The sequence below is a fragment of the Tasmannia lanceolata genome, unplaced genomic scaffold (assembly GCF_043159265.1).
Source record: "Tasmannia lanceolata isolate RefF3 unplaced genomic scaffold, GAP_Taslan_0.1 ptg000044l, whole genome shotgun sequence".
NCBI classification, from domain to species: Eukaryota; Viridiplantae; Streptophyta; class Magnoliopsida; order Canellales; family Winteraceae; genus Tasmannia; species Tasmannia lanceolata.
In genome coordinates this window covers 5,963,053-5,989,052 of record NW_027518721.1, presented here as the reverse complement: position 1 = coordinate 5,989,052, position 26,000 = coordinate 5,963,053, and the positions used below count along the sequence as shown (strand labels likewise).

Below are 26,000 nucleotides of genomic sequence, written 5' to 3'. Positions count from 1 at the left end.
TCATCCTATAGAAATGATTTTTTGGCCCTTTTTTATTGGTGGTTTGTTTATCTTTCTGTCTGGCCCCTTTTTTAACTATTTATTTGCAAAATCATTGCTTCGGATCAATAGACCTGATCACCTGATCACGTAAATGAAGCAGAAATGGGGGCCAATAAGTTTTATTTAGAGCCCTTATAGCAAGACTTTGACGTGAGTGTTTGACAACAATAAGAACCTGAATTGTCTTTCTCATGACACTTAGTCAACGGTCTGAAATCATTGGATGAGGGTGGGCCAGGGACTATAGGCTGAGCACACATGATGGCGAACAAGATTCACGCATCTCATTACCACGTGTGATGGGTTTAATGAATTTATTATCATTATTATTATTATTTATGAAAATGAAACTAGTTCTTAATTCACGAGAAAGGTTACAATTTCCCTCTCACTTGTTAAGGGGATTTTCTTTCATAACCGCTTTTCTCCGCTGAATAATAAGTTGCTCTTCTCTTATCATGAGTTTCACTACATATTTGTGAGTTATAATTTTACAAAGATTTTTTTTCGAACATGAAAATGAATTTTCCAACATTCGGTAAACTTATTTTTCATAATTTTTTTTTTCAAAAATAAAATTTTCTCTTTTTCAATGAAAGTTGCACACCTGCTAACTCCTGGATATTTTCTATGAAATTTTATTTTCATCAATTTTTTTATAAAATTTCCCTAGATCCAGACACCTCGCAAGGGCACGTTTGGCTACCATGGATTTATTTTCACGATAAATTACCTTCTTCAAGTGGTGAGGGAGGCTAGGAGAGGGATTTGTTTTCTATAATACGAGAGGGACTCAGTGGGGAGAGGGCAAGAAAAAGCCTGAAACAAAATCAAGAAACAAAAAATTCCACTTCAATTGTGATCGACTTTTTCCTGATTTTTTAGCCACTTCCCACCCGCAACTCGTTCCTGTCATCTCGAATCTCTCCTTCTCCTACTCACCCTACCCCTCTCACACCAACCAGTGTTTAAAAATGCGGATTTGACGCAGCCAAGAAAAATCCTTGTCTACTCAGCGCGGACGCGGCCAAGAACGTGGTTGACATAGTGGACGCGGTCATAACTCGGGAGAGTCAAAGGAGTTTATTGACTTTGTAGGGCAAAACGCGGAATGCGGATGTGGTGCAACGCGAAACGCGACTGAGGTAAAAAGGAGTCGACTCGGGCGAGTTCCTTGTCGAGTCAAGGAGTTTTTAAACACTGCGCCAAACATCTAATATTAAATGTGGCTTCCACACATACATATGTCTACATAAGTTTTCTTAAAATTACATTAATGCCCAACTTGTTCTAAGACCCAAGCCATTTATTTGCTGGGCTCCAATGTTAAATAGGTTGTGCCCTGAAAACCATGCCCATAAGATGGGCAACCATTGCATGTTATTTTTGCTCTCGAGGAGGTTTGAACTCTGATACCATGTGAAACGACCAATTACTCCAAAAGCTGAAGCTGTTGGAGATAGTGTTATTTAATCTTTTATACTTAAACAAAATCTGAAGGTTACGATTATCTTATGGAGATCATTTTTGGGGCACAACCTATTTAAGTTGGTGATCGTGGGATCTACATGATGCATGGGTTTGAGTTTAGCTATTTGATGGTTAAAATTTTGGACATGGCTTAAGTCTCTCTCCCCGATAAAACTTATCCCCGAAAATGCATCGATCATTACTATTTGATGGTTAAAAGACAATTAGGATCTTCTGAGCATTTGAATTTGAGGACTAGGGGTGCAACTCAGGTCGGGTTCAACCCGAATTTGGGTTGGGTTGGGAAAAACCAACCCGAATTGGAAATCGGGTTGGGTCGGGTTGGGTCGGGTTGAGGTGTCGGGCAACCCGACCCGACCCGAAACCCAAATTGTCTTTGTTGAATACCAAAATATTTTGAATATGCATTGAAAATAATGGCGTAATCTCTTTTCCGCAAAAGTAGAGAACTGTTATGCACTTTTCTAGATAGCCATTACTTCTCTTCCCATTTTTAACTTCTCCAGTTCTCCCAATGCCAAAAAATAAAGTAGGTTTTCCTCTCTTGCTACACGTGTAGAACGATGTAAGAAAGTTTACTTTTTTTAATGACTTTTATATTTATAACCTCTTTTCTAGAAGACATTTACTCATTTATATCCTAGGGACACCCGTTTTATAATTTTCAAAAACCACTTGATAGAGGTAGAAGCGACGGTATTTTTGTAATTTTCAAAAACCACTTGAGTTTCTTCTCCCCTCTGAAATCGGGTTGGGTCGGGTTGAGGAAATTGGAAATCGGGTTGGCTCGGGTTGAACTCAGCCGGGTTGGGTTGGAAAAAATGGGTTCCTCGGGTTGGGTCGGGTTGAGTTGCACCCCTATTAATGAGGACACTATGAAAAAAGTCAGTTTCACGTTCAATGTTAAAAGGCAATATTTGGATCTATGGGTTTGCAATTACGTGAAATTGAGACTATTGATCTTGATGAACATCACGGGTGACCCACATAGTCTTGGTTAGATAATGAGCTTCAAAAATTGGAAATTTAGGGTGTTCGGTAACCATTAGGCCACATTTGGATACCCACAAGATTTAGATTTGGATTTCTCATATTTGCAGTTGAGATTTGGTACTGGATCAGATCCTTAGATTTCCAAATCGGCTACAACAGTGAAAAAAATTCCGATTTTCAAATATGTTCTGCAAGACATTATTTGGAAATCAATGTTTGTGGCAATTACCTTCACCCTTGTTGCTCTTCAACCTTGCTGCTGCAGCAGCCAGCCCTCCCTCCCTCCCTCCCTCCCTCCCTCCCTCGTACAGCATGAGCATGATTGATGTGTTTTGTATCCAAAACTCAAATCCAAATCCAAATCCATGAGGCATCCAAACGTGGCCTTATGGTAATCACATTTCTCTCTTTTTTAGGTGCAGGGAGAATGGAAAAAGACGAGGATTCCTAAAATCTTGTTCAGCTCATCCGGTTCATTAAAGCCCGTTTCAAAAATTTCTCACTTTTACACGATTTACATCCGTAAAAAGATGGGATTCTGTGGGGCGATTCGGAGCCGCTTTCCAAATCTCATCAATCCGTTTCTACCCATTAATTTGGGCAAGAATGAGAAGCCTTGCCGAACACACCCTTAGCTTTTATTGACAAAATCCTAAAATGAAGCTTTACAAATCAAGGGCCTAGGATCATTTTGATCAAGGTGTCCTTGATGGGAATTGTTTGGACTAACTGTCGTTGCTCGGATTAACGGACTTGATCACATATATGAGGCCGAAGTGGGGCCCAATAAGTGTCATTTAGGGCCCGTATGGCAAGACTTGGATGTGAGTGTTTAACAACAAAAAGATTCACACACATCACATGATGTGTAGTAGAAATATAGATCGACCCCCAAAGCAAACCCGAGCATATTCGTGATTCACGACACATCATACACTTGTTCACTTGTTCGATTGGGACCATTGATCTTATGGGTCCTACATAGTAAACCTGGTATCATCTTTCTCATCGCCCTTGATCAAAGGCCTGAAAACATTCAATGAGGGTGGGACCAGGGACTATAGGCCAGCCATGTGACGGCCAACAAGATCCATCACCACGTGTGGTGATGGGTAAAATGATTTTTCTTAATGAAAATGACACTTGTTTTTTATTCAAGAGAGAGGTTGCCATTTCTGTGTCATTTTCTTAACTTGTTTGGATGGCAAGAATTTACCATCCCCATTCAAATTTTATTTAGAGAGACTTACCATTTATGATAACATCAATCCAAATTAACCGTAATCATATCATTTCCCTATAAACCATGGAAACAAAAAAGAATTCCCAAAATTTTTTTTTCCATCAGAAATGTTTTTCTTGCAATCCAAACAGGGCTCCGGCGTAAATATGTTCTGCCTCGGGAATCATCCCCATGCAATGATCCTAACCCTTTGAAATCATCCCCATGAGATATAACCCTCCGATTTGTAGGAGACATCACCATAAAAAAAATCCTCTACAAATTAGAAGGTCAGGACTTAGGATTATTCATAAGGAAATGATTTTCGAGACACAACCTATTTAAGTGGGCCTTTGGATCTTCAAACAAGACGGCCCACTATTTTTCTAGAATAAAAAAAAATACATGCACCTGCACTCAGACACCATATACAAACTCTAAATCTGGATGCTTAACGACCAAAAGCGCATGCTATTGATTATTATAATATGGCAAATATGGATCGAATGTAAGACATATCAAATGGATTGTTTAGATCAATCAGTGGTTAAAGTCCCGAGTAGAGGCCTGCCTAGGTATGGGATTGGGTGGGACCTAGCCTAGTATGGGATGGGTTTAAAGGGCCTTGCCTAACGTGTTCCACCAACTTTGGAGCTTCTGGCGTATTGGTAGGGTACCTAACATTTGGTATCAGAGTAGCCACCACCTCCCGTGTTCAACCACGTCCCGCGTTCGAGTCACAGAAGGGGCGACATGTGGAAAGGGATACCTAGAAAAATGGCCAAAGTGAAAGTTGTCACAGAGTGGGCCGCTGAGGATTGTGGATGCAAAAGTGTAGCGCGCCTAGGTATAAGATTGGGTGGGACCTAGATTGGTATGGTACGGGTTTAAAGAGCCTTGCCTAACGCGTTCCATCAAATCTAGAGTTTTACCTAACACAAAGGTACAATGAGGTTCTGCTTACTAAACATTCATCTATATGTAGACATTGGAAAATACTCATAGAGAGGAATAAGGGTAACCCTAGCCCAACTCAAGGTAGCATTCCATCAACCCTAATCCGATCCAACCCAGGTCGAGGAGGGTCAACCCCGTGCCAACTCGTCTAAGCCATATTTTCTAAATTGGGTCTTTTTGAGTCGACCATAACCTAATCCAATATCAAATCGGATTGGCTTTTTCTAACCCTAACCCAACCCAACTTGATCCGAAATTGGGTTGAACCCCTTAGATCCGGGCAGAGCCCGACCCAAGTTTTACCGCTACCCCAAATAGATTTATCGTTTGGATTGATCCGGACCGTACGCACTGTGAAATGAAACTCCATTTAAGAAGATCCAACGTCGTTTCCGTAATTTCATCAACAACACAGGGATGTTTCGGTAATTTCATATTTCGACAAAATAGAAAAAGACTTTCATTTGGCGCCAATCCTAGGGTTTTCCCGCCAAAAGCCCAAAACAAGCAGACCAGAACGTTCTCTCCTGTAGAGAGAGAGAGAGAGAGAGAGAGAGAGATGGACGAACCCATTGCTTCAACGCGGCGAAGAACCAAAGGCGCTGAAGCCACGGCTCGTACCGAAGCCCTAGAACGCCTAAAATCCCTCCGACAATACGGCGGCCGGAGATCCGAAGGCAGTTTCCAGGTAAAACTCGAAAACCCAATTTACGACACAGTCGCAGAAGAAGACTACGCTGCCCTAGTCGCCAAACGCCGCGAAGCGGCCCGCGATTTCATAGTTGATGACAATGGACTTGGATACGGTGACGAAGGCGAAGAAGAGGATTGGACCCAAACAGGGTTACCCCCTTCATCTGATGAATCTGATGGAGAAATAAAAAAATTGAAGAAAAAAAAGCCCGCGAAAAAAGACCCACGACCCAAAAAGCTCTCTTCGCTTTCGGCCGCCGCTGCCCTAATGGGGAAACAGCAGCTTTCTTCGATTTTTACTTCGTCGGTTTTTAGGAAGAGTAGGGATGATAAGAGTAAAGGGTCTTTGGCAGATAGTATAGTTGATGATGTTATAGCGGAGTTTGCGCCTGATGAGGGTGATAGAGAGAGGCGGCGTGCGAAGAATTTGGGGAATGTTTTTCAGGTTAAGAATGAAAAGCAACCCATTTTGTTTAATCCTATAGTTAGACCTGAAAACGACACAATTTTACGCAGCGATTTGGGCTCAGGCTTTGAAGAAAATGGTGATTTGGACTGCAAGAAAGATGAGAATGTTGTAAACTCTGAGCTAATTGTTGATCCAAATCCGCTACAGCTGAATTCATTGGAGAGTAAGAGTGTAGTTGTGGAGGGATCAGAGAATGGTGAATTGAAAGTGGAGAAGGCGAAGAGTGAGGAGGTTTTTTCGCTCAATGCGAAGATTGAGATGAATGTTGATCCTGCGTTGAGTGCTGCTGCAGGATGGAAGGCTGTTTGTAAAGGAGAAAATGGGAATGGTGCTTGCAATGGAGGGGGTGTAGTGTCAAATCTCAATTGCGATGAGAAGTCAGAGTTTGTGTTGGATTCAGATGGGTCACTGCCTTTCTATATGATCGATGCTTATGAGGAGCTCCATGGTGCTAATTTGGGCAATCTGTATCTCTTTGGGAAGGTACTTATTTTGATTACTTTGTGTTCTTAAAATAAGACTCTCTCTATTAAATCCAGATTGTAGAATTATGAATTGATTAGAGTAGCCACATGTGAAACTTTAGATCTAGGATGTTGCCTTTTGCCTTCTGATTTGTGCCCAGATGAGAATGCTATTTCATTTCCAGTATTTGTTCTCGACTTCTCGTAACACAGCTTAATTTATGTTGCATTCTATTATTAGATTCTGACTATATATATACACCTATGATTTGGGGACACGGACACGGCAAACCCCTAAAATTTAGAAAGAGGGACACAATTAAAACAGAAAGTATATATAATCATGATCCGTGGACATGGATTCATGTGTAGAGTTTCGACACGGACACGAGGTGTCATGACAAGTGTGTGCGTGTGTTTGTTGGCAAAGAAAATTGGCATATGCCCACTGGGATGGTCTCAGTTGTATTGTTGAGGATCTTGATTGCGTTTGCAGCTATATGAATTTATGAGTGAGTGGGACCCAATACCATGAGGGCTGCATTTTCATGTACTATTTGATGAAGAAAGACGGTCTTATATTTGATAAGATCAAATAAGAGAAGACAAAGAAATGACAAAAATAATCTCTAAAGGGAGATGTGACTACTTACACCATACTACTATAGTTTGTCAACTAAGCGTAAGGGTCAATCTTGACTCGTAGACATAGTGAATAGGTCAACAAGTTGCATGCTGGAAGAGATGTAAGGAAGCCCAAATGATATCTTGCAACTGTTAGAAAAAGTGATGATTGATTTCTATGGTTGGTTTACTTGCAAAACATTTAAGTGGGGGCAATGTTGATAAAACTCTGGTTGCCTCTGCTCTCTATAAAGTAGTGGTGGTACTTGGTAATATAAGGTAGATATCAAGGTCCCAAAGAAGTGTTGGAGCCAGATGTTTGGCCTCGATGCTAGATTTGGTAATTGTGCCTGTTCTTATACTTCCAAGATATTAGAGGAGCCAAGAGAAATGCAATAGTACTGGTATGCTGATTATTTGGCAACCAACCCAATTAATATTGGAATAGATGATTAGGCCTAGCTGAAATGTGGTACATGTAGAACATATCTGATGTGTATTGAATGACTAAAGAGGGATTATCTTTCATTTATATGGTCTAGGGAAAGAGTTAAGCTCCTAGGTAGGATTTTGTGTCCCAGGTAATTCTAAAGCTAAATTTGAGTTGTAATGGTCTAACTTGTCATTCATTATGAGTTATTTATGCAACTTACTTTGTACAAATTGACAGCACAACTCTAGAGAGCTTATCCTATGATTAAAATAATGTTAAAACGGGAAAGTTCAACTCCAGCCCATCACAGCGTATTTTGAATAAGATTATATTCTTTGAAATCAATGCGTCGGTAGTGTTCCATAGTTCCAGAGATGCTACATTTATTTTTGACCAATCACTTTGACCTTTACTTGAATTGTTGCTTTTTCTCACTTTGACCTTTGAATTGTTAGCAGAGTTTATATCTTCCCTAAAGTTATCTTGGTTTTTTAATTTGAATGTTAACTAAGAGTACATGGAGATGTTGTACTTGTCTATCCTTTACTTGAGGTATTTTATTTGCAAATTTGGATGGTAGGCAACCTTCTGACGGGATTACATCTGTATATGTGGTAAGGTTAAAGCAGGAAATGCATATCTGAGTTGCTGTGTAGTTGTAAAGAACATGCAGAGAAGCTTATATGCGATCCCAAATGGTTCCGTTTTCCCAGACAATGTGATCATGGAGCTTGAAAGAAATGCCAGTGACTCCCGAATATTACCCGCAGATTTACGAACAAAGCTTCAAGTAAAATTAAAAGCATTTATTATGTTCACATGGCATATTCCCTATTTCTCTTTTCTGCACACACATACATAGCTGATGAGTTTTTTTTTTTTTTTCTAGGAGATGGCATCGGGATTAAAGAATGAAGTAGCAAATCGGTTGTTGCGTCTGAATGTGTCAACTTTTAGCATGGCGCCAGTTAAGGTTTGAAAATCCAATCACTTAATAAGTAGTTAACTCTGGGTAAATCACTATACCTTATATATCATGCATTATTATACTCTTGTTTTACTTTCATAAAATTATCTTTGAACACATTGCAGCGAGCCTATGCATTTGAGCGATCTGACATACCGATTGGGGAACATTATGTTCTTAAGGTCAATTACCCTTTTAAGGTAATTCAGTCTGAATATTTAATCTGCTTTTATGTGGATATTTTTAGTTTTGTAAATTTTTTATTGCATGCTTTATTATGGAGTCAACATGATTCTGCACTCCTATTATTCTGGAGTTTGAATGAAAATTTATTGCTAGTGTTAGGTGTCTGTTTTTCTCACTAGGAAAATGGAATTCGTTGATTTGGGACTATAGATCTTTTCTAAACTTTGCTTGGCATGGCTCTCAAGTCGTTTCTATTGAATTCCACAAATGCAGGATCCACCACTTCCATCAGATCTGAAAGGAGAACATTTTTCTTCTCTACTTGGGACAAATTGCAGGTATAGTCAGTCATAATACGGCACATTGGATCATCAATTTTGCATGTCTTCTTTATGGATTGGTCTCTCTTTTTACATTTGATGATGTGTTGTGTTGACCTCTTTTAATTTTTTTTTTCAAACTTGATTAATCTCATTTGTAGAAAACAGAGAGATCTTTAATCTCTCAAAATAGGATCAAGCACAATGTGCATCAAGCGACAAGAATAGATGCAAGAAACACAATCACCCAAACAAAGAACACAAGATTTATGTGGTTCAGAAGTGTGACTACCATGGGAGAAGAGTCTCACTATTTTGGCTTAAGGTTACAAAACTCTCCTTTCCTCTCGGCCAAGAGAATGTACAAAACCCTTGCTACTTGTAACCCTAATACGGAGAAATTATATGGTGTAAGGCCTTACAACAATAAGGTCATTGACGGTCGAGGTACCACGCTTGATATTTGATCCAACAACAGCTGCTGTTGGTTCAAATACCGTATTGTTGTAAGGCCTTACACTATATAGAAACTCCTCTAATACGTGGCTTATATATATATATATATATATATATATATATATATATATATATATTAATGCCACTACATAAAAAAATTACCGAAATAAGCTTTAGCTCGGCCTGCGTGGTCGCCACAGACATTAGTCCACCAGAGTCATCAATCACAGCCATAATACAAGACATCTGCACAAAATCATTGAATGTGCGAATTGTATCATAATTTAATTGATATTGCGATTGCTTCTTTGTAAGACACAAAATAGTTCCCAGCAGAAAAAAAAAAAACACTATGGTAAAACATCACGACCAAGGATAAATAGGTAAAACAAAATGACAAATTATAAAAGAATGTTTTGTCATCTTTGAAGCAAATAAACCAGAAACCTATTGGTGTAAATAAATCTCGAAGCCTTATTTTTTGTTTATGTATTTTTTATTTGAGTGATCTCAAAGCTTTGCAAGAGCCTACTATTCAAAAAAAAAAAAAAAGCTTTGTAAAAGTGAGGGATATTTTCAGTTCAAAGATTATTGGGTGGTTGGCTATCCAAAATGGAGTCTGTGTGTTTTCTAGGGAGGATTAGGAGAAATTGGTTTGTCACTGTTGGGGGAGTGAGGCGAAGCAGGGGATAGTTGGGGTTGTGGGATTAGTTTGTCATTGAAAGGGTATTCGATTGGATTTTTCAGGTCTGGAGGGTGTCAGAGACTCTTTTGAGGCTGAAGCTCTTGCTCTCTTTCAAGGCATCAAGGTTTTCGTTGATCATCTTGTGTGCCCATTGGCTGATTCTGGTAGCATTATTCGATGTATGAAGGGGGATTCCAAATCTTCACGAAGATTGTTTGACACCACCAAGGAAATTAATGATAAATATAAAGACCTCCAAGTTTCTGTCAGCCTTTTGCGTAGAAATGTTAACAGATGCATGCATATTAGCTAAGAGGGAACGCTAAGAGAGAAGCCCACTAATGTTTCTTTCAGCCACACTCATAGAAAAGTTAACAGATTTACGTTCTTATTCCTGAAGCTTCCTGAACGTTTCTTTTCATTCTTTTATACACGCGTTCTCTCTCTTCTGCATAGGGAGAAATATCAAATACACGCGTTCTCTCTCTTCTGTTAAGAGCAAAAGAGTAGTTAAGTAGTATTGTTTTGGTGTGATTTTTTGATGATTTTTCACATTAGTAGGATGGGACCCATCACGCATGGTCCTAATAGCACCGATGTTAATTGTGTGTATGTAAACTATAGTGGGTCATGCGGCTGGAATTCAACTCCCATGAACTCCATTCTCTCCTCTTTCTTTCTTCTTTCCTCTTCTCTCATTCATTATCACAACTTTGGTGCTCCTCCATGGTTTCTCTCTTTTCCTTTTTTACTTTAACAGTTGCACTAGTCACCAGCAGTAAACACTATGTTTCAGACTTAATGGAAGATAATAATTGCAACGAATTTTCAGTTTAGTGACAAATTAGTCCCTTTCTCTGGTGCCTATTGATCCACTTTCTGATGTATGTGTGACAATTAACAAGGAACTGCTATCAAGTGTCAGATTTTGAGAAGAAGCTTCTAGTACAGGTCAAAATATGGCATATTAGCATCCTGTTTGCAAATTAGCTGTGATATATGTATGGATTTCTGCCATTATCCAATGCAGATTTCACTCTCAAGTGGCACCGTTAATAGAATTTTACATATCCTGCCCCTGAAATTGTAATTGAATTAATTTGCCCTAAATTAGTAAAAACTCAAAACTTCAATGTGACCACAAACTCATATTTCGACTTTTTTATTCATGATTCTGCATTATTACTCTACTGATTGTGTCTCCGTTTCGAGAATTTTTTACATGGTGCTCACCGCTTAAATATTTTTGCTTCTGGAAGGATTTGTATATAGAATGTTTCAAGGAAATTGTGCTTGGTCACTAACACATTTCTCCCTCACCCAATATTGATCTCTAATGTCTAAACATGCATGTGCATTTGTACGTCTTACTATTCATCACATGCGTATTTTGAGAAAAGATGACTGAGGTTGTGCTTGCAGTGCGTTGGAGCTTTTTTTGGTCAAAAGGAAAATAAAGGGACCTTCTTGGTTATCAATTTCAAATTTTGTCAGCTGTTTTGCATCCCAGCGGGTGAGATTTTCGAGTTTGGTCTTGTTTATTGTTTAGCTTAAATTGTGGGCACAAAATAAAAGGTTATTTAGCTAGTTCTTGTACAAAGGCCTGTTTGGGTGCACTATAAAATATATGGTGTAGGATTAATAGAGGATGTTTAATTTTATCTCTAAGCTATGCAAAATCCCCAATATTATGTTTGACAATCTGAGTTTTACACACTTTCTAAAAATAGCTTTAGATCTAACCTTCAATATGCTTCAAAATTCACACACAAGGTTAATCTCGTCAAACAAAGTTGAAATCAATCCTACCAAACCGTTGGATCTTGAGATCAACACAATCTATAAGCCTAATGGTTGATACCAACTCAGATCAGCCGTTAGATTTGCGATCAGATTCATTCAGATTGATTCTTTCGATGACAATAGTATAATACTAACTTCCAAGGGAATTTTAAATTTCTAAATCAATAAAATTAGAAGGGTTCATACCATCCAATGATTGAGATCAAATGTTTCTCCCATTGTATACAATATCGGATTCGAACAGATTACTCCAATTTAAGCTCTTAGTAAAATGCCTTGAATCAAACTAACAACCCAAGTTGAAAGAAATCATACGAAAGGAATCTTGAAAATTTTGATCAAGTGAAGAACAAATAACGATGAAGAGAATATCTTGAGAAGTTGGAATATGGAATATAGAAAGGTAAAACCATAGGCCTCTCACCAATGGGTGATTAAGATATCCCATCAAGAACGAAAGAAGAGAAAATCTTCATTACAAAAAGCTTCATATCACTCATAACATCATATCATCATAGGAGTGCCTTGAGGGTACATACATACAAAAAAAGAAAAAGAAAAGAGAACTAGAAAGTTCTAAAATCCTAAAAAAGAACAACACTTTTGGACCAAGATACCTTCTCTAAACCCTACGGAAAAATACCAAATTCCCGGCTTTATACGAAACGAGCATCTCCGCACCCCCCCACCCAACCACACACACACACACACACATGAGAATGAGTGGACCGTCCATTATTTGTAACTTAGGTGAGTTTAAGTGATCCTTTCAAAATGCTTCTAACTAGACTTCAAGGCTATCCGATACCGAATTCAAATACTGAACATTCTTAGGAAGCTCAAGATGCTGATAGTTGATCACTGTGTACTGTGCATAGCGGCAGGGGAACAATGGATCATATTTTCATCCATTGTAAAGTTTCCAGGCAAGTGTGGAGTGGCATTCTTTCGAGGTTTGGAATCTCTTGGGTTTTTCCTTCTACACTTCACGAGCTAGTAGAAGGATGGTCCTTAGTGCCTTGGAAGAAGAAAGGACAGATTTTGTGGAATATGTGTCTTCTCGCTACTTTGTGGGTCCTTTGGAAAGAAAAGAATGCTAGATCATTTGAATGAGTCGCCAAGTCTCCTCAATTCTTATTTATTTAAGAATGCCTTCCTCCCTGCCGGTTCGTGTCCTCCTTTGACTTATGGGAAGGGTGGAAGGAAGTCTGTTTCAGCATCGGGAGGCGTGTTCCCATTTTGCAGGTTTGGGAACTCCCTGCCAACGGGTTGTTAAAACTAAATTTTGATGGGTCCAATCTGGGCAATCCTAGTCCAGCAGGTATAGATGAGGTCATTAGGGATTCAAGGGGTGAAGTTTTGTGGGCATTTTCAGGGTCAATTGGTATATCAGATGCTAGTGAGGTGGATGTATGAGCTGTACACTAAGGATTCACGAGTTTAGGAAGAGATGAGATGAATAGCGTGATTGTGGAGGGCGACTCCCTTAATACCATCCATTGGGTTCGAGGTTCTACGGTTCCTTCGTGACGTTTCACCCATTTATTTGATGAAATCTTTGATAAAGTTGCAGGAGCATCGGTTATTTTCCTGCATGTTAGGAGGTCGACTAATAGTGTTGCAGACCGCTTGGCTAGAGAAGACTGGTCTAGAGTTGTATGACTTTCTTCCCCCGTGATATGGGCTGTTTTTGTATTTCTTTCTATAGGGTTTCTTTGTATCTTTTGGGCGACCCCTCTTAGTCGCCTTCTTATTAATGAAATCTGCTACCATTCAAAAAAAAGAAAAACTACTCTTCTAGGCCCAGGATGGGGCCCATGTATTCCCAATCTTTAATGAAGCTCCAAACGAAGGCTTAGGGTTGACCTGAAAATGACCATTTTTCCTTTTTCTATTTTTGCAACTATAATCCTTGAATTGATTCTTGTCATTTCTCCCTGACTTGAAAGAATTCGACTGTCGAATTCTTAAACTTATAGTGGTCATAGAGATTGAGATTGATTTGTTGGAATTCTGCAACAGTAATCAGCATGCACTCTGACAACAATATTCCTTTCCAATGAACAAGGCACTTTTGGTATCCATCATTCTTAAGAGACACAATTCGATAGTTGATCACATCTTCATTATACGTCTTGGGGCTAGTGTTAGGCGAATGGCTTGCTCGACAATTGCAACATCAATCTTGCTACTCTGAACCCAAACCTGTTGCTGCACCCGCGGTCATCCAAGGAATGGAAAGTAAACGAAAAAGAATCTGAAAAGGGCACACCTAAGATAGGGAGCAAGGAAGTATCAAGAGCATCTCTTCTCTAAAGGCAATCCCCGTTGGCACATTGTCTGTCATGGTTTCACCAAAGGAGGATAACTCCTGGCACCTCATTTGTCACATGCTCCCTAGTTGGTGAACTAATAGAGTTCAAGGGATTGACTTTGAGATCCTTGTCCCTCTAAGTTCGAAAGCACAATAAACTCCGAAGGGCTCGAACCAATCCTGGATATGCAGGAAACTCCCCCTTTTCTCAAACATTTAGTAGCCCCGGCTCAACTCCACCATGAAGTGACCAATCCCAAGTGCATAAATTTGTAGTCGATCGATGAAAAACCAGCCCAATAGGGGGGAGGTGCGATTTGTCAAACATCAAATAGACGCCCATCTGAGGAGCCCTCATGAATGTGGTAGTCTATACTTGGGCTTGGACCAGAAGTACATGGCAGGCCTAGCCAGGTAGGGCTCTAAAGAGAGAGACTAATGAGTCGGTCCCCAAAATTTGGCCCAAGCAAAGAGTCTTGGACTAGACCCGGTGCAAGGCCGGTAATGTGGTTGGGCCTTAAAAGGTCATCTATTGGTGGTCCAACAGATCCTTTGTCTATATCACTTGGTCTTGGTTTCGCGGGTGTCTGTCTTGAGTCCCCACCTTGAACATGATTTTCATCACAAATGGCGTATTCCCCAAGAGACCTACCCAAACCTCCTTCCCCATTCAAACTTTGCACTCAGACAGCCCTAGCGTCGACAAAGCAAATGTCACAGCCTGGAAGTAGTGACCCACCCTCAATCAGCCAATTTGAATTTGAAGACCCAAAACCACTGTTAGTAGGCCTACTTTCATTCCATCCATCTGTCCAAAGAGGATGGTCTCACTACTTGGGAAACCATAAGAAGAGAATGGCTGGTCGGACCCACCATCATCAGGTGACTATCCCTACATGTCGAAAAAGCACCTGTCAAAATGTATTTGTAGCCCCTACCGTCGTTGCCCGAATGAACAAACACTGCTTCAGATTTGCTGACACCTCAACATCCCTCTTTTTGAATGGGGCCAAAAGATCTGACGACTTCCACCTTCACCGATTAACCTAGAAAACTACCCACTTTCATCAGTGCCTTTCAAAATGCCTAACTTATTTACTTACAGCATGACTTGAAAGCTTTTAACTAGTCTTCTAGCTCCCAGATGGAGCCCATGTCTTCCAAATCTTTAGTAAACCTCCAAATCAAGGGCTGAGGTTGACTGGTTTGACTGGTGATGCCCAAGAAATTACTATTTTCCTCTTTCTGTTACACTATAAACGATCGATATATTCCTCTAATGTGATATTTTCCAGTCAGCACCACGAAAAATATACTGTATTTTTTTTTGAATAGCAAGGATACTATATTACAAGTACAAGAGAGAACAATTTTTAAGGTGGGATATTTTCTCGTCACAAACAATCACAATTAAAAAAACACAATAAATTCATTTATGTGTTATTTTTTTCACACAATATATTGTATTTTGCATTAAAAAAAGGGCGGCCCAGTGCACGAGGCTGCCGTCATTGCGGGGTCTGGGGAGGGCTAGATGTACGCAGCCTTACCCCTGCTTTGCAGATAAGCATATGTGAGAAAAATATCACGTAATATTTTATCGTGCATCCAGAGAAGCCCTTAATCGTTGATTTTTCTGTTTGAACTCTATGTAGTAGTTCTGCTAGTACTTTCTTGCATATTTTGGGTTTAAGAAACTGACTTGGTTAATTATGGAACAGGTAAGCTGGTGCAAGTTTGAAGTCACTGTTGATTCTTCCAAGGACATACGTATATTAACTTCTTCAAAGACCATACTAGAGATTCCTCCAGTAATTGTTTCAGCAATAAATCTAAAAACAATTATCAATGAAAAAACCAATGCGAATGAAATAGTTTCTGCCTCTGTCATTTGCTGCCACAGGGCTAAGGTATGCATTTGTTTCTTTTGGAAGTACTTTTTAAGAGTAAATGATTTTCCTAACCAGCTATGTCACAAATATCTCCGATATTTTCAAAATATCTCGTTTTTATCGCGACATTTTGATAAAACGATGACATCCCGAAATTATCCTGAGATTTTAAAACTATAGTGGTATTTTCATTTTTATTATAAAATGTCGCGATAATATCACGATATTTTTATTTTCTATTTTTCTTAAATTTTATATATTTATATTTTTAAATAATTTTATTTTTATTGTGTTTTCCCAATAAACCCAAAAAAATATATCTCGAGATTCTTCCTTGCCTAGAAATTCCCGAGAACGATATTTGTGACATAGCTTACCCGGATATTCTGCCTCAACTGGGTGGCACTTGTCAGTCAACAATTCTTGCTGTATGGTAATCTTTACCATCATCAAGAATTGATCAGTTAATCTCTTGTTTCTTTCAGAGTTGTTAGAGGTTACTATTTAGCAGTTGCTATTGTTTTGCATATCACAATTTTAGTTCAAACATTTAGCATGTTTTGATTCATGCTTTCATACTAATTATAGTCAGCTTTTTCTCTGAGTTTTTCATTTTCAGATTGATAGTCCCATGATGGCATCGGAATGGAAGAGACCTGGAGTACTTAGCCATTTTACTGTTATTCGCAAGCTTGAAGGAGGAATATTTCCAATGGGTTTCACCAAAGAGGTGGATGAAAGGAATTCAAAGGCTGGCTCTAATATTCTGGGCCTTGAGAGCAGGCATGATTCTGTTGATATGTGTTTCACGCCAATTATTGGTTCCATTTTTTTCTCTCATGAAGTGTCTGCTTTGCTCTGTCCTGTTTCTTCCCATTTTCATTCTTTTTTTTTTGTATCTTTTCTCACAGTGAAAGAGCCTTGTTAAATCGTTTTATGATTGAACTACACAAATTGGATTGCGATTTTCTTGTTGGACACAACATTTCTGGGTTTGACCTGGATGTCCTCCTTCACAGAGCTCAGGTTTGGTTTTCTCAACAGGCTAGCATTCATTGTTTGAAGTTTTGAACAGTGCCTCTTTCTAACCTCAAAAATATATGTTGTAGCCCTACTCACTCTAAACTCAATTGCACCACCTCCAGCAAAATTAACTTGTTCACAGAACATTAAGAATGTGATTGACAATAAATGATACCGAGCTTCCCAGGCTACTATGTCCTACCAATTACCGGTACTATTGAAGTTTCAATTGTGTTCATCACATATCTGACTTATGAGATAATATACGATATGCCCCAACTTAGATATTATTCGCCCAAAAAATCATCCCCATGGAATGATCCTAACCTTCCAATCAACTGAGGGATGGCATATTACAGAAACCTCTTCAGTTCAGACTTCAGAGAGTTCAGATAATCCTATTGAGATGACTTCTGGAGCACAACCTGTTTAAGTAAAGGACCCAACAAATTAATGATTTGGATGGTCCAAAGATGTGGGTCCCACTGCACTTTTTTAAAACAAATACATGAAAGTAAGTATGGGCATCACATAAAAACTCCTGATTTATCTAGATACTTTCAATTACCTGTCATTTTTTGAAAACTACCAGCACTTACTGGTCTCTACTAGATACCGTGCTAGATACCATCACTAATGAACTACCTACCTCACTACATTGTCCAAGTTTCGTCTGAAATCTGGCAAACTACTTTATCAAAAATGGGTTTAATTTTTGGGTAGTACAGCTCTTGATTGCCGAATTACGCAGGCTTGCAAGGTGCCAAGCAGCATGTGGTCCAAAATTGGTCGTCTGAAGCGCTCAGTGATGCCTAAACTTACAAAAGGAAGCTCCATTTTTGGGTCTGGGGCAAGTCCAGGAATCATGTCTTGTATTGCAGGTCGACTCTTATGCGATACCTTTTTGTGTTCGCGGGACCTCTTGAAGGAAGTAAGCCATACCTAGACTTACCATTTAGCTGTTACTCCATGCTTGAATTTTCCTTGTGGATAAAGTGATATGCTTGTTACTTTTAACCACACAAAAAATGTGGATCCTTTTATAGGTAAGTTACTCTTTGACACAACTCTCAAAGACACAGTTGAATAAAGACAGGATAGAGATTGTTCCACATGATATCCCCACGATGTTCCAATCATCAGGGTCACTTCTACAACTTGTAAGTTTTTGCTGAGCTTCTTTTACTTGTTTTCTAATGCTCTTGTGAGTGGGTCAGAATATATGCGCTACTAGATTATCCGTATCACTTGAAAACATCTCTTTGCCTACCGAATGATGATCCTTATAATGGAATTAGGTTGAGTACGGGGAGACTGATGCTTGGCTTTCTCTGGAACTAATGTTTCATTTGAGTGTTCTTCCCCTTACCCGGCAGCTGACTAATATTAGTGGTAACCTTTGGGGTAAAACTCTCCAGGTTAGTCCTCATTTATTTAGTTCTGAGCAACATAAAGTTTCAACTTAGAAAAGATTTTCACATCCATCCCTGTATTCTTCAGGGTGCCAGAGCACAGAGAGTGGAATACCTTCTGTTACATGAATTTCACGCAAAGAAGTATATTGTCCCAGATAAGTTTCCCTCACGTGGGAAGGAATCAAATTTAACAAAACGGAGGGTGAGCCACAGTGTAGAGGGTGGAGATGTTGATGATTTGAATAATGGCATCCCTTTTGATAATGATGCCCAACACATTGATCAAGCCAAAGGCAAAAAAGGTCCTGCCTACTCTGGCGGTTTGGTTTTGGAACCGAAAAAAGGTTTATACGACAAATATATATTACTTCTGGACTTCAATAGTCTCTACCCTTCTATCATTCAGGTTATTCACCTTTTTTTTTTAAGTTCTCACAACCAATCTTTTACTTCTTATATTAGGGAGATGTTAGAGTTTGGGATTACGCTGTTGGTTTTTATATAGCTATTATTTACCAATTTTCCTTCTGACACGCATCTATCATTTTATAGGAATATAATATATGCTTCACAACAGTTGAAAGATCCCCTGAAGGGTTGATTCCTAGTTTACCATCTTGTAATACTACTGGACTTTTGCCTAAGGTATTTTCCAGAAAATTACAATCTTAGTTGAATATTTTGATAATGATGTAGTCATATAGCTGTTTAGTTATCTTCATGCATTCTGCTTACCATCATCATATTTGCTCAGGATGTATTCTGTAATTTGTTTTTCTGTTCTATTAAAGTTTTCTTTTACAAGTATTTTAAAAAAGCAGATGTCATTAATTTCTCTCTCTTTTGTATATCTTTTTGATTTGTCTTACTTTCTTTTGTACATTTATAATATCTAAAACTTCTTTAATGCTGTTATTATTCATGAATGTTAGATGAGTATTCTCTCTTTGTTTACAAAGTCATGATACATTTATTTGTGATCTCAACTTTGACATGGCAAAGGAGTTTGTAACTCTTAAATACTTTTTTAATGTGAATATTTTGTGGTTGCTTTATGATAATCTGTGGATTTACTTTATCTACTTTCCCATCCACTTGTCCAAGTATTTCTAGTAGACCTAAAGTGTAGGATTGTATAGTTACTCTGCATGCTGTTTTTCTGACTACGTGCCCTGAGAAAAGATTTTTAGTAGACTGTAAACATGTTCATCATACTGTCACCTACTCAGACATTTGCTAGGCCCATGTATTTGGTGATTGTTGTCGAAATTGTATTCTTGAGAAGCTTCGGTTATGAAATGTAGGGGGCTTCCATCAATATGAGTGTCGAGGAATGGCGCTCGGAGTGGAATACTGTTCTGTTCCTTGATTATCATCGATAAGTATCTATCCAAGGCCCGGAAATGATGTATTTGCCCCTTTTCTTCCTTGGGCCAGCCCCTTTCTAGTGCAAAAAAGTAGTCATTTTTTTTTTTTTCGGGGGGGGGGGGGGTGGTTGGCCAGGGGAAGAAAGGGGGGCGAATATATCACTTCCCTATTTATAATGTCTATTGTCAAAAAAAAAAAAAAAATGCAATTAGGGCCATCGTATGATGGGCCCTATCAAATTACATGAGTAAGCCACTTAAAGTGACTTAAACCAATCATAAGAGTATGTAAGCCCTATCTATCCTAAGTTCTTCAGCAAGTTTCAATTAAGGCTCCACAAGTTTCCAACATGAAAACTATAACTAATAATACCCATATATTTAAGAATTATGTGGATATAAAGATATATTTGGAATTAAAGTGCTGTTCTGGTGTGGCATTTATCTCTATGCCTCTATACTAAGGTTTATAAACTTGGTAGTCACTTTGGACTTAATCTGTTCTCGAGTGAAGTAGACTCGGTTGGGTAACATTCTTGCTCGATCAAGGTCTTCGAGTCTTGGTTGTTGCAAGAAAATTTGCGCAAATCTCCTGCTACAATTTTTGAGTTTTTAGCTGTTAGCTAATGTCACAAGCTTTGACCAAGTATCGGGAGTTGTTGACTGGGTCAAGTAAAAGACAAAGTTGGGGAAAACTCAATTCTCGAGCAAGAGTTTAATCACTGAGTTTTTTTTTTCGGAACCCTTTACATTTATTGTTTAGTTCTGAGGTTTCATGCATTCATGGTGCAAAGTTCTGTTGGCCTATTTGTGTTATTCTATTGAAGTTTTAATAGTAATTTTCCTGCACACCCCTTTTGTGCCTTACTGAAATTTCCGCCTTTGTTCAGTTGTTAAAAATATTAGTTGAGAGGAGGAGAAAGGTAAAGGAATGGCTCAAGACCGCCTCTGGTCTCAAGGTTCAGCAGTTTGATATTCAACAACAAGCATTGAAACTTACGGCAAACAGGTCCACACTTATTATTCTGTGCTGGAATTTTTTTACTTTTGCCTCAAATTTTACGCTGTATTCACTTCTTGACACTAATTTCACTTGTTTGACTTGCAATTCAGTATATATGGATGCTTAGGCTTTTCAAACTCAAGATTTTATGCAAAGCCACTTGCAGAGCTCATAACACACCAAGTAAGATTATTATTATTATTAAAATTTGAACTACACAAAGATGTGCTTATACATCTTAGCACACTTTATTGACTTAACCGGCTAGAATTATAGTTATGATTAGCTAAAGTATCTATTCCCTGCAGGGAAGAGAGATCCTACAAAGCACAGTTGATCTTGTTCAGAATAACTTGAACTTAGAGGTCTCTTCTCTTCACTTAGAGATTTATAATTCATGAAAGCAGTTTTTTTATGTTCATGTTGAAGGACTAGTTGACATATGTGCTCAAATAAATAGTTAAATAAATTACTTGGATTCTTCAAGTTTTAATGCTAGATTGAAGCTCATCCATGAAAACCAAGCCCAACACATGGTCACTGCACTAAACTCTTATGTGGCTCATCAGGTGATCTACGGAGATACAGATTCAATTATGATTTATACTGGATTAGATGATATTGCCAAAGCCAAAGCCATTGCAGGGAAGGTCATCCAAGAGGTGAGGCTTTTTTTGAATAATGCAAGACTATTTAGTTACACACAAAATCTAGACAACTACTAGGTGAGAGGCCAATGGTGAAATATTTGCTTTGAGATATCTAATTTCAAGATTTATATTTGCATTCACAATTTTTGAGGTCTTATCAAATGCCGAGTAAACTTCCATTATTTTCCAATTAGGTCAACAAGAAATATCGGTGTTTAGAGATTGATCTTGATGGCTTGTACAAGAGAATGCTACTTCTCAAGAAAAAGAAATATGCAGCTGTCAAAGTGCAATTTAAGGATGGGATACCTTATGAGGTTGTAATGAATTCTTTCAATCATAATTCCAACTGGGTCATACTCATATATGGCGTCTTGTTGTTTGACCGGTTGCTTTTTCATGCTTGAATTAGGTAATTGAACGGAAGGGTCTTGACATGGTTCGACGTGACTGGAGTTTGCTATCTAAAGAATTGGGGGATTTCTGCCTCTGTCAAATATTATCTGGAGGGTGTGTGCATTTAGATCTTTTGAGCATGTTAAGTGACAACAGTAGTCCAGTAAATCAATTCATCATATTGCATCATGGCCCTTATTGAATTTCCTTACATTTAAAATTCTTTTGATGATAGGTCTTGTGAAGATGTTGTGGAGTCAATACATAGTTCTCTTATGAAGGTATCACCAGGCACATTACAGGAAAATGATCCAAATCTGTTCAATAGATTCTAATTATCGCTATTCTTGAGTAGCATTGTCATATATTTGTTTGTCAAACAGGTACAGGAGGAGATGCGGAATGGTGAAGTAGCACTTGAAAAATTTGTTATCACAAAGACCTTGACAAAAGCCCCAGAAGACTATCCAGATGCCAAGAACCAGCCTCATGTGCAGGTGGTTTTTTGTTGTTGTTGTTGTTGTTGTTGTGTGTGTGTGTGTGTGTGTGAGTTCTCTGATGTTGTATTTTACTCACTCGACCATTTGTCTAGTTTCTGATTATTCTGCCTACATTTTACTTGGTGACCTGTTTAGGTGGCACTGAGATTGAAACAAAGTGGCTATTCCACTGGGTGCTCTCCCGGTGATACAATCCCTTACGTCATATGCTGCCAGCAGGTACCGTCTGTAATGTGAACTCTCCCTTAATTACTAAGTTACACCTTGTAATATTAGATTTGGTATTGCCTCTTTGGATGGTGCGAAACAAGCCATGGTCATACCTTAGAATTTGGAGTCTAGCAAATTTGGAGGCAAATGATTGGAAGGATTGTCAAAATTTCTTCTTATGCATATCAAATAAAGAGTTAATGACAGCTAAAGAAACGTGGGGGGATGAATCTATATAATTTTGAATCAAAGCTCCGGATCTTTTTTCATCCCTCGTAGTAATAATATCTTGGTGTTTGCAGTGATAAGTATGGCTTAACAATACAATCATTGTTTTTTGTTTATGGGATTTGCTTTTGGACAGGGCATTGATTCTGTTTCATCTACTGGAATAGCTCAAAGGGCTAGGCATCCTGATGAGCTGAAAAAGGACAATAATGACAATTGGATGATCGATATTGATTATTACTTGTCGCAGCAGGTTTGCCTCTACTTCATTGACTCTTCGCCTATTTGACTATTTCACAAATATCTCCGATATTTTCATAATATACGATTTTATCGCGACATTTTGATAAAACGACAAAATTCCGAAATAATCTCGAATATTTAAAAAATCTAGCTATATTTTCATTTATCGAGACAATGTCATGATATTTTTATTTTTTCTTTATTTATATATTTTTCTATATTTTAAATAATTTTATTTATTGTTTTTCCCAATATAAGCCCTGAAAAAATAAAAAAGGTTAATATATCCCGAGATTTTCCCTTGCCTAGAAATTCCCGAGAACGATATTTGTGACATAGCTCTTCGCCTGTTTTAATGGATGTAATTTCTTCTTTATTACCCTACAATGTGGCTTGGTATAAGATTCAACCTGTTTGCAGATTCATCCTGTAGTATCACGTCTATGCGCTTCCATTCAGGGTACTAGCCCCGCCCGCTTGGCTGATTGTCTAGGGCTTGACTCATCTAAGGTTAGCCTCCACCAAAACTAACAAGACATGTTCAGTGTTTGTACTTTGCTATTTGTATTATTGAGATGATTTTTTATTTATTTTTTGGAGAATGAAAGAATCAAGAACTAGTTATGTATTATTGAGATGATATGGCATGTTTTTTTAGTTCCAACATAAAACAATTGAAGCTGTCAGCAAAGATCCTTCTAGCACACTGTTGGGTGTTGCTGATGATGATGAGAGGTAATAAGTTCTCTGATATTGAATGCTGTAATTATCATGATTGTCATAAGAGAGTTTCAAGGATTAATAGGGTACCCCATTCCATGAACCAAAATTGCAGATACCGTGGCTGTGAGCCTTTGTGGCTATCATGTCCCAGTTGCTCTAGTACCTTTGAATGCCCTTCAGTCTCCACCTTGTTATTAACTTCCAACAATGAGAACCTGACCGAGGAAAGTAAGGAAACTAGCAGTAGTTTCTGGCGCAGAATGCATTGCCCTAGATGTCCAGACGAGGGTGATAGAGTTCAAGTATCTCCAGTCATGATAGCTAATCAGGTATGGAAATGTTGCATTATATCTTTAAATTTTAGTACAATTTATCTGTCAATTAGTAGTTTTAAGTGACATCATTACGTGATTTGCAGGTTAAAAGGCAAGCAGAGAAGTTTATATCCAAGTACTACACTGGCGTAATGATGGTATCTAGTCTTTCTACTTTTATCTATGGATTGGCTGTTGGTATACTAGTAGCATTTTGAGCTTAGTGGGTCTTTGAAATTTTAACTTTGAGTTATTAGTGGTTTAAAGGAAGTTAATTTTGCTTACCAGTGCGATGATGAAATGTGCAAATATACCACTCGTAGTCTGAATCTGCGGGTGGTTGGGGATTCTGAAAGAGGAACAATTTGTCCCAACTACCCTCGCTGTAACGGCCACATCGTTCGGCAGGTTAGGATCATGCCAATTGCATTCTAAACAAAATTAATCACAACTACTAGTGATTTTCTTGTTCACCTTTCTATGTAGTTATCTGTTAACTAAAACATGGGTGTACTGTTTTTTTTTGTTAATGGGTGTACTGTTTCTATGAAGCAGTATACAGAGGTGGATCTATACAAGCAGCTTATGTATTTCTGCCACGTGTTGGATGCTGTACGGTGCATCGAAAAGGTTAATTTTTACTGTTATTGGGTAGTTTGTATTTTGCTCAGAGTTTATACAGCTTGAAAGGTAAGATAATAGTTTCTCATCTAGTTATTGATGGTTGCAGTTAGAGTACAGTGCTAGAGTGCTATTTGAGAAACAGCTTACAAGAATTATGCCAGTTGTTGATTTGGCGGCTTCGACAATACAGAAGATCCGGGACCGTTCTGCGTATGGGTGGGTGCAACTGAATGATCTTACTGTAAATGTTTGATCCCACAAATGGAGTTAGACATTATTTCCCCTCTAGTGATGCAGAAATCTCAGGATTCAAGTTCTTCACTTGCAATTTTCGGCAATTTAAGTTGTAAATATCATATATGCAAACAGCAATGTATTCTATTGATAACTGAACTTTTCAATGGAGTTGAGCCCTTAGCTCCGGAGGATTCCGGATTTTACAATCTTGAGGCTACAATCCCACCTTACCTCTGAAAAGAAGGAAAAATAAATAGAATTCTTAAGAGGCTTGGCTAGTTAATAGAACTACAGACATGATGTGCACATATTATCACATATCAATACCGAACTTTTTTTCCTATATTTTTCCTATCTTGAAAAACTTTACTGTTCTTTTTTGGTACCAACCATTCATAACCAATTTAGCAAGCAGATAACAAAAAATTTCTTACAGGCTCTCCAGTTGCAACGTTCTCCAATGCAATACTTTGAATTTTTTATTTGAGGGGCAACTGTTCTCAATATCCATAACTTGTACGCAAGCATTCTCTCTGTGTTGACGGTGGGCTGAAAGGCTTCACCATCCCTTCTAGATACCATTTGCTTATTACCTTCACTTTCCACAAAGTGCCTATATTTTGAAGTCAATAGAGCAGCCATTCATCACTTTTGTTGTGGTATCTCTTTTGGGTGTTCTGTTTCATTTTGGCTTGATGATATAAAATGATATTGAAACAATAGTACTGATTAAAACTCGGGGCTCCACCTTTTGGGTAAGCAGGTAAGAATCTTCCATTGCACAAAGTCTGCCCCAAGGAGCATGTTGGTAGTCTTTTACAGAGAAAGGAAAGGAATTAAAACATGGTTCCACATCTAGAGAGATCATTTCGGCTACAAGAGCCTCTTTATTTCTAAGGGAACTGTTGGCTTGGGTGGGTCCTGGACCCAGATCTGAGGTTGGCCGAATGGTCCTACGCCTTGCGCCAGCAATGCCCCAGCGCTGTATTGGTGCTACTTAATAAAGATAATGGCTGTGCCTTTCCCATCACCAATTGGTTTTACAGTAATGGAGAG

At 38.5% G+C, this 26,000-nt stretch overlaps 1 protein-coding gene across 1 annotated transcript; it reads left to right on the top strand.

Moving 5' to 3' along the window:
• Positions 1-5,198: 5,198 nt before the first annotated feature.
• ICU2 (DNA-directed DNA polymerase) lies at positions 5,199-25,298 on the top strand. Its single transcript, XM_077374565.1, has 31 exons — positions 5,199-6,350; positions 8,008-8,178; positions 8,278-8,361; positions 8,481-8,555; positions 8,815-8,879; positions 11,425-11,515; positions 15,841-16,029; positions 16,631-16,794; positions 16,923-17,037; positions 17,786-17,965; positions 18,081-18,194; positions 18,333-18,452; positions 18,535-18,855; positions 19,002-19,094; positions 20,707-20,825; positions 20,930-21,002; positions 21,128-21,184; positions 21,389-21,481; positions 21,664-21,786; positions 21,882-21,979; positions 22,101-22,146; positions 22,249-22,362; positions 22,501-22,584; positions 22,940-23,056; positions 23,467-23,556; positions 23,705-23,781; positions 23,882-24,098; positions 24,188-24,241; positions 24,372-24,491; positions 24,639-24,713; positions 24,814-25,298. The coding sequence occupies exons 1-31, from the start codon at positions 5,265-5,267 to the stop codon at positions 24,958-24,960; spliced, it is 4,572 nt and encodes a 1,523-aa protein (XP_077230680.1). The 5' UTR covers positions 5,199-5,264; the 3' UTR covers positions 24,961-25,298.
• The last annotated feature ends 702 nt before the right edge of the window (positions 25,299-26,000 follow it).

Coding starts and splice junctions, on each gene's coding strand:
- ICU2 (XM_077374565.1), top strand. CDS start 5,265: ATGGACGAACCCATTGCTTCAACGCGGCGAAGAACCAAAGGCGCTGAA. Junction 21,787..21,881: donor AGGATGGGATACCTTATGAG/GTTGTAATGAAT, acceptor TGCTTGAATTAG/GTAATTGAACGGAAGGGTCT. Junction 21,980..22,100: donor TGTCAAATATTATCTGGAGG/GTGTGTGCATTT, acceptor TTTTGATGATAG/GTCTTGTGAAGATGTTGTGG.